Raw genomic sequence first — 15,862 nt, forward strand, 5'->3', positions numbered from 1 at the left:
AAAGCATTATATCCTTGATGCAGTTACATCCTACATGCCATTATATATTTAAAGCATTATATCCTTGATGCAGTTATATCCTACATGCCATTATATATTCAAAGCCAGTATATCCTTGATGCAGTTATATCCTACTTGCCATTATATATTTATAGCATTTTATCCTTGATGCCTTTATATCCTTGATACAGTTACATCCATCATGACATATTTTTAAACCCATTATTGTCTCTGTGCCATTATAACCTTTGTGCAGTTATAACCTTGATGCAGTTATGACCCTCCTGCCATTGTATCCTTTATGGGAATAAATATTTCTTTCATGAAGAGATGATGAATACTTTGGGTGTCACACTGTCACAATGCACAGATTCGGTTCAGGTTTATCCCTGTCAAAATGAAATATAACTGTGTATTGATCTTCAGAAATCTGTATTGAATTTCACAATGTAGCCTTTTACGATGTAGTAACCGGACCCAGTAAATGCTCCATGGTTTACAATGCTGCCTTTCATGATATAACATAATGCTTGATATTATTCTAATACGATGAGAACACCAATCACACCAGTTCAACTCAAGCTGGTTGATCGTAATGGGATCCTGTCAGCCATGCCACAAGAGCAATACAAATGTACATTTCAAGATTTTAGTCATTGATGTAATAATACACAAAAGCACAAATATGTCTTTCTTTAGGAAAACCAAACAATTATTCAAACTTAGAGCAGGATGTAATTTTTAATATGCTACTTTCTTCCTAAAAACGAGTGAGAAATTTTATTGCATGTCATTCATGTTGTAATTTGTTTATTGTTTCAAAATCTTAATTCCTACTTTTTAGAAATTCCAAATATGGAAAAAAAGTCTCTAGTGTTGATCAATATCTGAAGGGATTCAACTCTTTGACTTGTCAAAGAAACATCTCTTCCTTCATATTTTCTCTTTTTCTCTCCCTACAGACCTATTTTGGGGGACATTCTAGCAAAATTATGTCATTTGCAATTTTGGTTGTTTACTTGTGGAATTGTATTGGAACAAAATCTGGACACTCGCTACTGGATGTTTTTTAAAAGACTTCCATGTAACCTATCTGAAATATTACAACAGCTATCACACAGTGGGACAATGTCTGTGACTGTTGAGACAGACACAGGATTAACAATGACTTGTTTTCTGATCATGACACCGTAATCCCAGCAACTGGGGTTAGTCTGTCAGGATTTAGTGGAGGTATGGACTGTTCAGGAGAGAGATTCAAGGGTTTAAAGCGGGATCTAGGGTCAATGTGTCAGCATGATGTTGTCATGGGTCACTGTCACTCTCAGAAGAAGTGTCACAGCTATAGAAGAAGAGAACATTAAGGTCATTTGTGGGGGTATGTGGAATTTATGTATATGTGAAACCTTGATCTGAAGATTCAAGCAACAGATAGATTTCTACATAAAATTAATAGGGCCACACCAGTTTGCATTCTGGTTCATGGACAAATCAGAGAATGAATGGTTTTGATGTTGCTGTGAAATATGCAGTTAAGTGTAAACAGTAAAAGAAACTAGCTACAAACTGAAGTTCTGTTTTTGAATGAGCTTTTTTTCAATCCCTTTTGCTTGCATATGTCTTAAACATTACTGAACAGACTCGAACCGAAATGTTTTTACTAAATTTTTTACTTTTTTTTTAGATTTAACGCAGGTGATATACTATCAGGATTGAGGCACTTAGTACCTCTAGTAATTACCTCTCTCCCTCTCCCCCACCCTCAAACAACAAAAACCCAATAGGATCAATTGAACAAAAACAACAAAAACAAACTGAATACCATCTAAGTTTTCATTGAGAGTCCTGCATATTTCTTACAAGCATTGAGAAAAAAGTTTGATTCATTATTTAATGACTGCAAATTACAGAAAAGGAAAATGCAATTCGTAGTGGAATCTTTATGTGTGCCATTATAAAAATGTTAATTGTGGTGGGGGTATCCGACTTACAACACTGACACGACTGGAATACCCTTAGAAACCTCTGAAAGTTCTGTACTAAAGGGGTTTGACAGCCTCAAGTTTCTTCAATAGGACCCAGTTTTGTGATTGACATGTCTGATCTGCCAATATGTGGCACGTAAGAAGTGACCCTGCCTGGTTCAACACTGCTTTGTGGACAGAGATCGGTCATACATTATTAGTCATATATACTACACAAACACACATACCTACTATCTGTCCGTACACAAGGGCAAATCTCTACCCAGTTTTCTATATATGTGACATTATCTTCTTTCTATGGGGATAAACATGCATTAAGTGGAATGTCATCCTGTCTACAATGAGAATATTATGATCTTGTGTAGCTTATATATATGTATTTACTTTGTGGATAATTCTTATATCCTAGAATTGTTTCTGTTTCTTATTAATGTATTGGAGAGCCGTACATAATCAGACTGGCTGATATTTGTATGTGTGACAGGTCAATTGGGGCCGTGTTACTTCTGTCACTCTGAGTGAGTGAGTGAGTGTTTAATAGCACCTCAGCAATGTTACAGCTACTTGTGAAAGGTTTCACTGAGGGAACATATTGGCAACAGTTTGGGGCATTTTTTCAATTTTCAAATTTTCAAATTACATGTCAGTTGGTTTGAATCAACTCTTACTGCATGTAGAATACTTTATATATTGCTCAAGTTTTTATAGGAAATTGAGATTTTCATCCCATTTACAAGTATTAGAAACCTTTCGTAATAATAAAAATATCCAAATATTCCTATCAAAAGGTAACTAGTTGAGTTAACTTTCGGAGGTGTATTAGGTTAAGCGACTTCAATGTTTGCCGTACTATTGCCCATGTGTGGATCATTATCAGTATCTCCAACTAGGGCTGTAACGATGCATTGAACTATCTATGGATTGCAATTGTTGAGTCTCTGATAGCAATTAATCGATTTTAGAAGCGAGAAACTATTGATGCATCGATAGTATGTGTGACTTTGGATAGTTTAGTAATTGAATTCCGTTAATAAATGCACAGCGCAAAGTACAGGATGTTTGGGTGCAGACTTGCAGCCTCATTGAGCTGTTTCTTGATCTGGGTTTCAAGTTTCTTGTCAGTTATTGAAGAGACTGAAACTACTTCAACTTGTTTTTATTTCATATAAACTATACAGTCATTTGGGAAAATGACTTCAAATGAGGCAATTCAAGGTGAAAAAACACTATTGCAATAGTTGGTGGCAATAGTCTATCGCTATCGCAATAGTATGTTGCAATGGATTATCATTAACGCAATAGTTGTTTCCCCCTCAATAGTAACCTCTACTCTCTCCAACCATCCTTTTTCTAAAATAATGTTAATTCTGTGATTTTGAAATTGCTTGATTCTGATCAGTCAGTCAGAGTATTCAAGTCAGAATAAACTCTTCCATTAGAAACAGCCGATTTGATGGCTGCGTCACCACATAAGCTAATGCTTAAAGAAAAGTACTTGTCCAACATTTTATCCAGCAAGTGTTAATTGTGTACATGCATTGATAGCAACAGTGAAGGAGTGTTTTATTTATTTTTTGGCTTTTTCAAGTTAGTTTATTGAAAGACAAGGTTTACAAAGTCTGACCTTAATACACTCGATATGATTTACTCCCTGCTTGGAATACAAAGCCGAGAGTAAGATATTCAACTTACTCAGGCACTGGTCCTTCTACGCCTCTCCGATACTGTTTGGCAATTGTCCAACCAGAGACAAAGCACCTCACCATGAATAGACATGTATCTGTGTCTACCGAGGAATGTAGAACTAAGAAAGCATGGAGAGATAGGACTGACGAACTATCTCCTTGTTATTGGCACCATTCACAACCATTGTCCATTTGTCACCTGGCCGCGGCTAATTACAACTAACCACTTAGGTATGCCAGGTGATGGAACTGATCCCATTGTAGGAACAAGGTCTACTTATGTACCTAACTATTTATACACATGACTTTGCAGCAAGCTGGAGATATATCTTTTTATTTCTTGTGGAATGTGAGTACCCTATTCATACAGTGTGAGATTTGCATTTCGACAATTGGTCTGTTGTAAGATTATTTTTCTCCTGTCTTTAGTAATAAAAAGGTAAATAACTATGTGCTTGGAGATTTCAGTTTCATCTATTTGGTTAATATAATTAGTTTGTTTAAGTAGACAACTGCAAGTACAATACTGACATATTTCCTACAGGTAAACTGTACCTCTGTGTGTTGATGTTTCCAAATCACATGTATAAACATAATTTATTCATTTATATCAATTATTTTGTTCAAAGTTTTATTGGAAATAATTATTTTATTACAATACTATTTGAAAGAATATTTTTAGAAATTATATTGTTAGGAACATACTGATAAAACGTCTTATATCAAGTGCTTTTTAAGCAATGGATTTTAATTGGTGGACAGTTCCTCTAAGGTTTTCAAGGTTGTCATGCTATATTCTAATTTTAAATATAAACATTATATATATGAACATTTTGTCTGATCAGTTCATCACAGATGTAATTTTATACATGTTAATGTGTTATGTATTTGAAACAATATGTATATCATGGCCCTTTTTCATATTTCATATCTATTTTTAATCAGTGGTTTCAGTAGAACAATAAACCTTTTCCAGGTTTAATTATTGTCTCCAAATACGAAAATATTTCTTTTGTAAATATAAGTTTTCAAGATATTGTTATTCAGATTTCAACCTGTATACCAGTAAATATAAAATGTATGATAGCAATGTATTGCCATGCATACAAATCAGGGCTGAATCCATTATCTAGTAGGTTGAACATCTACCCAGAGAGCAGAAAGCCATGGTTCTTTCCTCAGGCACGTCATACTAAAAGACATTGAATGATGACAGATATTGTTAAATGGATAGCATTGGAATTATTAAACTAGGACTGGCCATCTTGGAGTCAGAATACTGTGTCTGATTCATTCATTGTTACGCTGCAGTATTTATCTAATACTGTATAACTGGCAATAATGTTAACCAGTGCAAGCAGCAACACACACATACACACTCATCGCTAAATAAGTCACCTTACCTCACCTCACCTCACCTCACCTCAACTCACCTCACCTCACCTCACCTCACCTCAACTCAACTCCTTACCTCACCTAACCTCACCTCACCCCACCTCATCTCACCTCACATCAGCTTACCTCACCTCACACCTCACCTCAGCTTACCTCACATCACCTTACCTGACCTCACCTCACCTCAGCTCACCTCAGCTTACCTCAACTCAACTCAACTCAACTCAACTCAACTCAACTCAACTCACAATCACAGATCAAGCCATATAACTAGGAATCATAATCCTTACAGAGACCATCGAATCAATTATAATAATTATTACGTTTTCTCTGATCCTAAGAAATAATGAACTTCTTACTTCAACTATATTTGAAATTATTTTGACACAGATAATCTGCTTTTATATGTGACAGTTTATCTAATTTCTTTTCTGACCTAGGGAAAAGGTTCTATACACTAGAGATACATGCACAGTGCACTTCTTTGTACATGTTAAATGAAGCTTGATGACAAGGATACGGTTAAGTTGATACAGAAGAGGCACATATATACCTTCACATTTAGAGCCACAGCATGACCGTGATTGGTCAGATGATGGGGTCAGGGGTCATGACAGATGCTGAGAAAGAAGACCATGGACATGTTTAACAGCATCTGTGCATTAGCAGTGTGTGAAGTTCTGCCTCTGTATTAGTGGTGTATGGAGTTCCTCATGCTGGGAGACCTTGTGATTGTCCAATATGACAGCAGGGGTCAAAGTTGACTTGTCAGGGCCGGTTTTGACCACATCAAAGAATGATAATGCTGTGATCATGAGGATTTAAGTTAGGAAATATTTTTATGTATGTGTTCATATTAGTTTTATCTTTTTCAGAGCCGGATGCTTTTTATGTTCCTCCGGAGTATCAGCATGATGGACACACATACAAGGTAGGAATCAATTGGAGTGAGTGAGTGAGTGAGTGAAGGGGCTGTGGTTGATACAGTACCGTATATTACCATAGATAAGCTAAATCTTGAGGACCCCAAAAATACGTCTGTAGAAGGGGGATGGCTTATCTACAGAATACACTTTCTTGAAACTTTTGTCAGAAGCCTAGTGGTTAAAGCGCTATTCGCCACAAGACCCGGTTCAATTCCCCACATGGGCACAATGTGTTAAGCCCATTTCTGGTGTCCCCCTCACTGTGATATTGCTGGAATATTGCTAAAAGCGGTAAAACTAAACTCAGTCAGTCAGTTGTCAGGGGGTAAGAAAACGACATTGTATTGCTTCAATGTGAACAAACAAGAGAAAACAAGAGAAGACGACTTTGTCAGTAAGGGCGCCAAATTTGCAATTAAACATCACTAGACAATATTATTTACCTTTTTCTGATCTAGGTTTATATGTCATATGTTACATCAGTCATGTCCACTCCCTTAATATAGGACGGTATGAATTATTGGACATACAGGACATCTTCATTGTTTCAAGGGATATATAGTGCACAAAACCTGATGGTCAGTGTAGAATGAGATGAGATGGAACCCTTGTGCTGATATTAGTGATAGTGTAGTTCTCATGACACTTTCAGCAGTATTTCTGCAATATCGTGATTGGGGACATAAGGAGTGGGCTTCACACAATGTAACCATGTGGGGATTCGAACTCAGGGGTAAAGCATGTTGAGCTAATGCTTTAACCATTAGGCTACTCCGTCACTTCAACAGTATTAGCTGAGTAATAATTCCGTTACTGTCTATGCATCATGATGCACTGTGCCATATTGGGACTTTGTGTATGTTTACAAAACAAAACACAAACATGTTCACACATACAAAGAGTCTATGCAGATTTTTCATAATTGACTATATCTTCAAAATATGTTTAGGAGTATATTTTATTAATTTGAGCTAGGGCATCCAATGTGAATGATCCAAAGCAGAGGGATATGAGCTAGGGGATCCAATACAAAGGATCCAAGATGGGGAGATGTAAAGTCAAGGATCCAATGTGAAGGATCTAAGGCAGAGGGGCATAAGGTAAAGGTTCCAATGTGAAGGATCTAAGGCAAATGGGCATAAGGTAAAGGCAGAGGATCCAGTGAAGGATAAGGTAAAGGATCCAATGTGAAGGATCTAAGGCAGAGGGTCATAAGGTAAAGGATCCAATGTGAAGGATCTAAGGCAGAGGGGCATAAGGTAAAGGATCCAATGTGAAGGATCTAAGGCAGAGGGGCATAAGGTAAAGGATCTAAGGCAGAGGGGCAGGGAAGGATAAGGCAGAGGGGCATAAGGTAAAGGATCCAATGTGAAGGATCTAAGGCAGGATCTAAGGCAGAGGGGCATAAGGTAAAGGATCCAATGTGAAGGATCTAAGGCAGAGGGGCATAAGGTAAAGGGGATCTAATCTAAGAGAAGGATCTAAGGCAGAGGGTCATAAGGTAAAGGATCCAATGAAGGATCTAAGGGCAGAGGGGCATAATCTAAGGCAGGTAAAGGTAAAGGATCCAATGTGAAGGATCTAAGGCAGAGGGGCATAAGGTAAAGGATCTAATGAGAAGGATCTAAGGCAGAGGGGCATAAAGGTAAAAGGATCCAATGTGAAGGATCTAAGGCAGAGGGCATAAGGTAAAGGATCTAATGCAGGATCTAAGGCAGAGGGGCATAAGGTAAAGGGATCCAATGTGAAGGATCTAAGGCAGAGGGGCATAAGGTAAAGGGTCCAATGTGAAGGATCTAAGGCAGAGGGGCATAAGGTAAAGGATCCAATGTGAAGGATCTAAGGCAGAGGGGCATAAGGTAAAGGATCCAATGTGAAGGATCTAAGGCAGAGGGGCATAAGGTAAAGGATCCAATGTGAAGGATCTAAGGCAGAGGGGCATAAGGTAAAGGGTCCAATGTCTAAGGCAGAGGGGCATAAGGTAAAGGATCCAATGTGAAGGATCTAAGGCAGAGGGGCATAAGGTAAAAATGGATCCAATGTGTGGTAAGGATCTAAGGCAGAGGGCAGGGGCATAAGGTAAAGGATCTAAGGCTAGGCAGAGGGGCATAAGGTAAAGGATCCAATGTGAAGGATCTAAGGCAGAGGGGCATAAGGTAAAGGATCCAATGTGAAGGATCTAAGGCAGAGGGGCATAAGGTAAAGGATCCAATGTGAAGGATCTAAGGCAGAGGGGAAGGATCTAAAGGCATAAGGTAAAGGATCTAATGTAAAAGAAGGATCTAAGGCAGAGGGGCATAAGGTAAAGGATCCAATGAGAAGGATCTAAGGCAGAGGGGCATAAGGTAAAGGATCTCAATGGTAGAAGGATCTAAGGCAGAGGGGCATAAGGTAAAGGATCCAATGCGAAGGAACTAAGGCAGATGGGCATAAGGTAAAGGATCCAATGTGAAGGATCTAAGGCAGAGGGGCATAAGGTAAAGGTTCCAAGGAACCGCAGGTTATTTCTTACCTGTGTTCACCAATGCACCTGGGTTCAGTTGTCCACATGGGTACAATGTGTGAAGCCCATTTCTGATGTGCTCCTACTGTTTATATTGCTGGAATGGTGCTAAACGGGGCATAAACCAATACCCATTCATTTATTTAGGACATAAATATTGTCTACATCAGCTGAAACACCAGACAGTTCTCACCTGTGACAGGTGTACTGTTATCTACACCTGAGACATTACCTTGATTGTCAGGACAAAGATTCCTCTTTGATGTCATATTAAGTACTTGTTACAAGAGTAGACATGCTGTGTAGGTGGATCTGTAGATGTACATACAAGTTGAGGAGACACTATATTCATTTACAGAGTGCAACATTTATGTTTAATTCCTGTATTCATACTGGTTGTGCCTCCAAGGAACACTGGCATCTTAAGCCAGGAGATTGTTTACCAAGACAAGCAGATTTATGCATTGACTTAGAAATAACTTCGCTGCACGATTGTTACACATGCTCATTCCTTTCATATTACTAATAACACACACACATTGGCTTACATTTATCTTATTCTTACTCATACTTCCATTTCAAGCAGTGAATAATTATTTTTAATAAGATTTAGATCAGCTTTAATCTTGTGCATGTGAATTTGGTCTAAATATAATTTAATTACTGTAAGGAGTAGTGCTACTACCTATAGCTAGATTGTTTAAACATTCTCCATCACAATACAGGCTCTATCATTGACAGATGCCAGCTATTGTGTATGTTACTTAAGAAAGAACTCTAAGTTCTCATAATTGTAGGTTCGATTCCTACATTTACCCAGTCCATACTTGTTGATTTTAGGGAGATGGTATAGCCTAGTGATTGAAGTGTTGGCTCATCATGCCGAAGACCCGGATTCGATTTCTCACATGGGTACAATGTGTGAAACCCATTTCTGGTGTCCCCTGTCGTGATATTGCTGGAATATTGCTAAAAGCGGTGTAAAACCATACTCACTCACTCACCCCACTTTTTTATTTCCTCAGTGTGGTGAACACCTTCAAAATGCATCATCTCAGCTTTCCTCAAACATTGACTTTACAAGCAACTAAATGAAATGTTGATCCTTCAGTCATGTTATACCAGACTTCAGTCCTGACACTTCCTTCAACACACGCAGGGTCTAGAGGGTGGGCTTTAATACCTGTCCTTTGTTCTTCAAACTACATTGATACTGACCCAAGTATTTATTTGTTATGTGGTAAATCAATCATGTAAACAAGCACCTGCGTCAGCCATGTTTATCTTGTGAGATCAATGAGGGTAGAGCCTCTTCAATGATATATGGCCATTGATAGCCTGTTACATGTGTTTTAAAGTATGGTCTAAGACCACTTCCTCACTCTCTTCAGGAACGTCAAGACTAACATGATCAGTACCGCAAGTCATTCAGTTATGGATATGCTTCCATCATTTTGATGCGTTAATGAATGGGATACTGTTCAGAAATAAACTAGCATGGGCTTCAGAAGGCTTAACTTATTTCAGAAAATGGTGAACATTGTGAAAGATTTAGGAATTGCTCAAATTCTGATCCATCAGTCAAAGGTTTCAAATTCCAATAACCACCCCTGAATCAGGTAATGTGACGATCTAATGTGAGTAAAATATCATGATGGAAACAGGCAGTGTTCGAGCAAATACAGTATCATACTTTGTTTACAGGTTATTATCTGTGTTTTCACTAAAACATCATGTTTAACCAAGTCCACTGAATAACGTTCCTGACACTTATTAGTGATGCATTAAATTTTTGAAGAATGAACTTAAACATATTGATGTCATATAAATTTGCAACTGATGTGAAATCCTTTAATTGAGAACTCCTTTAGGTTGTTGTTTATATTTTTTATTCATAAGCACCTATATTCCTACTGTCTTAAATAATAGTGTCTGGACCAGACAAACACATGTCTGGCCTCCTGAGCATTGATCTAATATTCTACGCTACTGGGATATGATGATATACGTCAACTAAGTCACCAGCCTGATGATTCAGTCCTGTTTGTCGCCTCTTATGACAAGCATAGGTGGCTGAAGTCCAATTCTGACCTAAATGTTCAGGGGACAAATTCCTGTAAGTTGATATATATTGTTTGAGGTGTGTGCATTAACAGGAAATGACGTGGGTAGACATATGCAGGATTGTCAATAGTTCTCTTGAATGGTTCCCATGAATAGTTTTCATGGCTGTATGAATTTTCTGAATACCTGAGCAAATTTTAAGTTCCAATGGTATGTTGATAGTCTGTGAATGGTATAATGCATACCAACGGACCAGAACATTTTGATTGTTTCAGATTTTCAGTTGTGTTTATTAATTACGTAAATACAAAACTTGACTAGAGCTTTTAATGCTATTTGTTTTACATATTTGTTGACATTAATTTCTATTTCATGGTAGTTTAGACAAGAAACAATTAATACATTTTATTGCTTTTCAGTCCCAGCTGTTTTCGCTGGGGATGACAATGCTGTATGCTGTGGAACACCATGATGAACACAAGCCAGAGTTGAGTCAGAAGTTGACCGATCTCCTCAGTCGGCCTGACGGCCGATGACCAGAATCAGAGACCTGAGCTGGACACTGTGATATCACACTGTGAAGAAGAGCTTGATGGACAATCTTCCCAGGATATATGTCTCATCCTGTCCACAGTCCCACCATCAAATAGCTCTCAAGAAGGTAGTATATCTGTCTACTCATTCCTCATCCAGTTCTAAGGAAAATAGTATATCTATCTGTCTCTGCTTGGTCATTCCTGGTTCTCTGGAAGATAGTATATTTATTTTTCTCTGGGTAGTCATACCCTCACCTAGTTTTTAAGGAAGGTAGTATATCTGCCTGTCTCTAGTCCTGCTCTCACTAATTAAGTTCTGTGGAAGATAGTATGTATATCAGTGTAAACTTCCAACAACACTACTGGTGATCTAACTGGTTTTGTTTCATTTCAGCCAATGGCAGCAGTATTCTTGATCTAACAAGCGGCCTTACCCAATATCTCCAATCTCAATCAACCTTCGTCAGCCAGTCACCCCTTCCATTTTCTCCACCCACTGAATCCGTTAACTCACCACACGTGACCATGGATCATCAGTATCAGCATGTACAAAGGACTGAACAGCATTCTTCAGGGAAACATCATCATCATAGGGAGACTCCATATTTGGATAAAAACCAAAATGTGACCAGTGTTGGTAGTAAACATTTTGTGTCTGACATTCAAAGGCATAACAGTAACCAATCACACGAGCAGAGTAGACGGACAATAGAATACTCATCGTCAGTAGATCGTGAGGGATATTACCCCGAGGATCATGTGACTTCCAAGATGGCCAGTAGTGGACATAGTCCTGGCATCCAGGAGTCCAGTGTGGATGGTGTTACAGGACACAGTGTGAGGACAGCTGGCTCCTTCCACACGAACCACCATAAACATAGGACAGATCCCAGAATGTCACAGCAGGTACGTCCTGGTGGTGAACCTTCCACTGAGCAGACGGAATACATTCAAAATGGCCAGTTTTCCTTGCCAGAGAACACCTCAACGCCTACATCCTCAGGTGTAGAAGACAATCAACCTTCACCTTCACCTGCTAAAGAAAGGAGGAAACAGGTAAGAGTTGTCTTTCCTTCTATCACATTCATAATCATCTATTTTTATGTAATTTTCCTCAGTTTGGTACATATTTTCACAATTTATCACTGTTGATATATAAGGCCGTCCATATTTTTTCTGTGATTCCAATCTCCCACCAGCCCTTCAGTTTGTATTCTCCCAGTTTCCGCTGGATGGGAAAATTCTTTATCAACAATTATCACAATTTCCGAATCACAGCGACTTGATTTTAGGCTTCATAAAATCAATTTCAAGTCTATTACCAAGTGACCCGTGAAGATCTTGGTTAGAATTGATCTTCAGTAACCCATGCTTGTCGTAAGAGGCGACTAACGGGATTGCATGGTCAGGTTCGCTGACTTGTATTGTATCCCACTGATCGATGCTCATGCTGTTGATCACTGGATTGTCTAGTCCAGACTCGATTATTTACAGACCTCCGCCATATAGCTGGAATATTGCTGAGTGCGGCATAAAACTAAACTCATTCACTCACTCACTCACTATTACCAAGTGATCTAGCTGTTACAAAGATGGCGTGCTGATTAAAGTGAGTTCTATACACAGATTGGTTATTGAATAATTAACAACTCAGTGAGTAAAGTGGCCAAAATTGTGTTATGTATGGTCAGGCACATATAAAATTAAACATGGTCTGTTTAAAAGTAGTATCATGTGTATCTGAAAATGTTGACAGGGTATGACAATCGGGGATATTCTTGACTGGATCAACCGCTACCTAAATGAGCAGGAACTATGGGCCATGTGTCGAGAGGGAGTCCTTGCCCTTCAGAGGAAAAAGAAGCATCTTCGTAAGTAGACAAGTAGAGGGGCTCACAGGTATATGAATCCATAGCAAGTGTGGCATTTGATTGGCTTACCAAGCAATATTTTTACACCTTAAAGTCGAATGCTGTTTCCTGATTGGCTGATAATAGAGAGAGCGAGGCTTTAGTATCATTCTTGTGCTGAATGATGTCACTGATTTCATATTGTGTGATTATAATTAAGAAGCAATATGAAACGATTATTGAGGAGTGCAATAGTGCAGTGGTAAGGCGTCTGCCTATCACGCAGAAGGCCCGGGTTTGATCCCCGATGGAGGCACCTAGGTTTGGGTCCCGAGGTGGGCACATTTGCATAGTATCCTTAGACAAGATACTTAGATCCACATTGTCTCAGTTCAACAGCTGTAAAATGGGTACCCGTGAGGATGTGCTGGCAATGTGAGTGTTTAGTTCATTGCGCCTAACAGGCAGCATGGCTGTATGCTCCCCAGGGAGTTGAAAAAGTATCGGAAAGTACGATAGTGTCATATGACCGAGAATGGTAATGTACGTAGCGCTGTGAGCAGGCAATGTGCTTGGATATGAGCGCCATATAAGTGGACTATTACTATTACTATTATCATTGACATAATTATCATAAGAATTGACTTCAATATCATTTGGCATTTCTTGAGATATTAACTTTATTATGTGAATAAACTGCAGAGAACAGTATGTACACTATTTTTATGTTCATATACACACACAATTGAAACACCCAGTCCAGAGTAAAACAGTTATGTATTTTAGGTTTTTGCTGGTGACTATGTCAAATGCAGGAAGAAAATACAAGCAGCTGTTGCTGTTGGCTTGTGCTAAGATCCTCCCCTGCAGATAATGTTGAAATAGAAGTACATGTAATAGTCTTAGCTATTTTCACGTCAAGCTGTCTTTGTTTTCAGTCATTGACATGCAGAAGACGAAGACGAAAGCCCAGATAATTCCTGTTTTTAATCAGTATTTACAGTTCACAGTACATGTGTTGTGCTTCTTTTGCAGCAGCCTATATCTCCCCCGATACACTGGTAGTACGCGGAGATGGCAGTGTGACCTTCAAGGCAATCCCAGAAGACAAACCTCTAGAGGTCATCTTCATGGCACCAGAACTTCAACAGAAGGGTGTCCTGTCTGAGAAGGTAGCCATGCCGCTAGTATAATACCACAGATCCCACCCATTTTCATTAATATTCTCCAGCAGAAAGAATCCCTTCAATCCTTATCTGTTTCAGCCACGATATAACTTTATTATTGTAATAGATCAAGAATATTACTTAATGGGAAATACATGTTTCTATACGGGAGGACACAGATGGCCCTGTAATCTCAAGCACTGCAGAGTTGCTTCCCTTGGACTGTTAGAGAATTATGATCATGGGTTTGAATCCTGATTTTCCACGATAATGTTTCTAGGTTTATTAGCACCACAAGCCTCAAGGATTTTAAAAAAGTGGTCTGAGAATTGCAACATCTCAGAAATGTAACTGAAACTGATGCCCCATGATATAACTGGAACAGTGTTCAAAGTGAAGTTAAATCTACCTCACCACGTCACCACGTGATTGATGCTAAATTGATCCATGACAGGAAGTGTAAGTCATCTGATTCCAATTGCAGACTTGCCTGTACGGTTTGGGCATCACCCTGCGGTGTGTGGCCGGCCAGAAGTACTCCACCTCCCTGTCTCTCAGGGTCAGCCAGAACTTCGAACAGCTTCTGCTGGGGCTGCTGCAACCAACCCCCGATAGCAGACCCTCCCTACAGACCTGTCTCCAGGTAATACAGACCCTCCCTACAGACCTGTCTCCAGGTAATATAGACCCTCCCTACAGACCTGTCTCCAGGTAATACAGACCCTCCCTAGACCTGTCTCCAGTAATACAGACCCTCCCTACAGACCTGTCTCCAGGTAATACCCTAGACCTGTCCCAGGTACAGACCCTCCCTACAGACCTGTCTCCAGGTAATACAGACCCTCCCTACAGACCTGTCTCCAGGTAATATAGACCCTCCCTACAGACCTGTCTCCAGGTAATATAGACCCTCCCTACAGACCTGTCTCCAGGTAATACAGACCCTCCCTACAGACCTGTCTCCAGGTAGTACAGACCCTCCCACAGACCTGTCTCCCCTCCCTACAGACCTGTCTCCAGGTAATACAGACCCTCCCTACAGACCTGTCTCCAGGTAATCCTTACAGACCTCTCCCTACAGGTCCCCAGGTAATACAGACCCTCCCTACAGACCTGTCTCCAGGTAATACAGACCCTCCCTACAGACCCTCTTGACCCTCTGTCCAGGTAATATAGACCCTGTCCCTACAGACCTGTCTCCAGGTAATACAGACCTCCCTACAGACCTGTCTCCAGGTAATGCAGACCCTCCCTACAGACCTGTCTCCAGGTAATATAGACCCTCCCACAGACCTGTCTCCAGGTAATATAGACCCTCCCTACAGACCTGTCTCCAGGTAATGCAGACCCTCCCTACAGACCTGTCTCCAGGTAATACAGACCCTCCCTACAGACCTGTCTCCAGGTAATATAGACCCTCCCTACAGACCTGTCTCCAGGTAATACAGACCCTCCCTACAGACCTGTCTCCAGGTAATATAGACCCTCCCTACAGACCTGTCTCCAGGTAATGCAGACCCTCCCTACAGACCTGTCTCCAGGTAATACAGACCCTCCCTACAGACCTGTCTCCAGGTAATATAGACCCTCCCTACAGACCTGTCTCCAGGTAATGCAGACCCTCCCTACAGACCTGTCTCCAGGTAATATAGACCTTCCCTACAGACCTGTCTCCAGGTAATACAGACCCTCCCTACAGACCTGTCTCCAGATAATATAGACTCCTCCCTACAGACCTGTCTCCAGGTAATA

General features: G+C 39.9%; 1 protein-coding gene across 1 annotated transcript in view; it reads left to right on the forward strand.

Moving 5' to 3' along the window:
* LOC124274589 overlaps positions 1-15,862 on the forward strand; it is a 47,697-nt gene that overhangs the window by 29,900 nt on the left and 1,935 nt on the right. Inside the window, exons 2-7 of the mRNA XM_046709953.1 lie at positions 5,941-5,996; positions 10,978-11,219; positions 11,489-12,150; positions 12,851-12,965; positions 13,980-14,116; positions 14,595-14,753. Of these exons, the coding sequence (XP_046565909.1) occupies positions 11,620-12,150; positions 12,851-12,965; positions 13,980-14,116; positions 14,595-14,753 (942 nt within the window). The 5' untranslated portion in view covers positions 5,941-5,996; positions 10,978-11,219; positions 11,489-11,619. The remainder of the gene's footprint in view (positions 1-5,940; positions 5,997-10,977; positions 11,220-11,488; positions 12,151-12,850; positions 12,966-13,979; positions 14,117-14,594; positions 14,754-15,862) is intronic.

This window comes from Haliotis rubra, unplaced genomic scaffold (genome assembly GCF_003918875.1).
Source record: "Haliotis rubra isolate DU_JTF1 unplaced genomic scaffold, ASM391887v1 Scf192, whole genome shotgun sequence".
In the NCBI taxonomy this organism is placed as follows: domain Eukaryota; kingdom Metazoa; phylum Mollusca; class Gastropoda; order Lepetellida; family Haliotidae; genus Haliotis; species Haliotis rubra.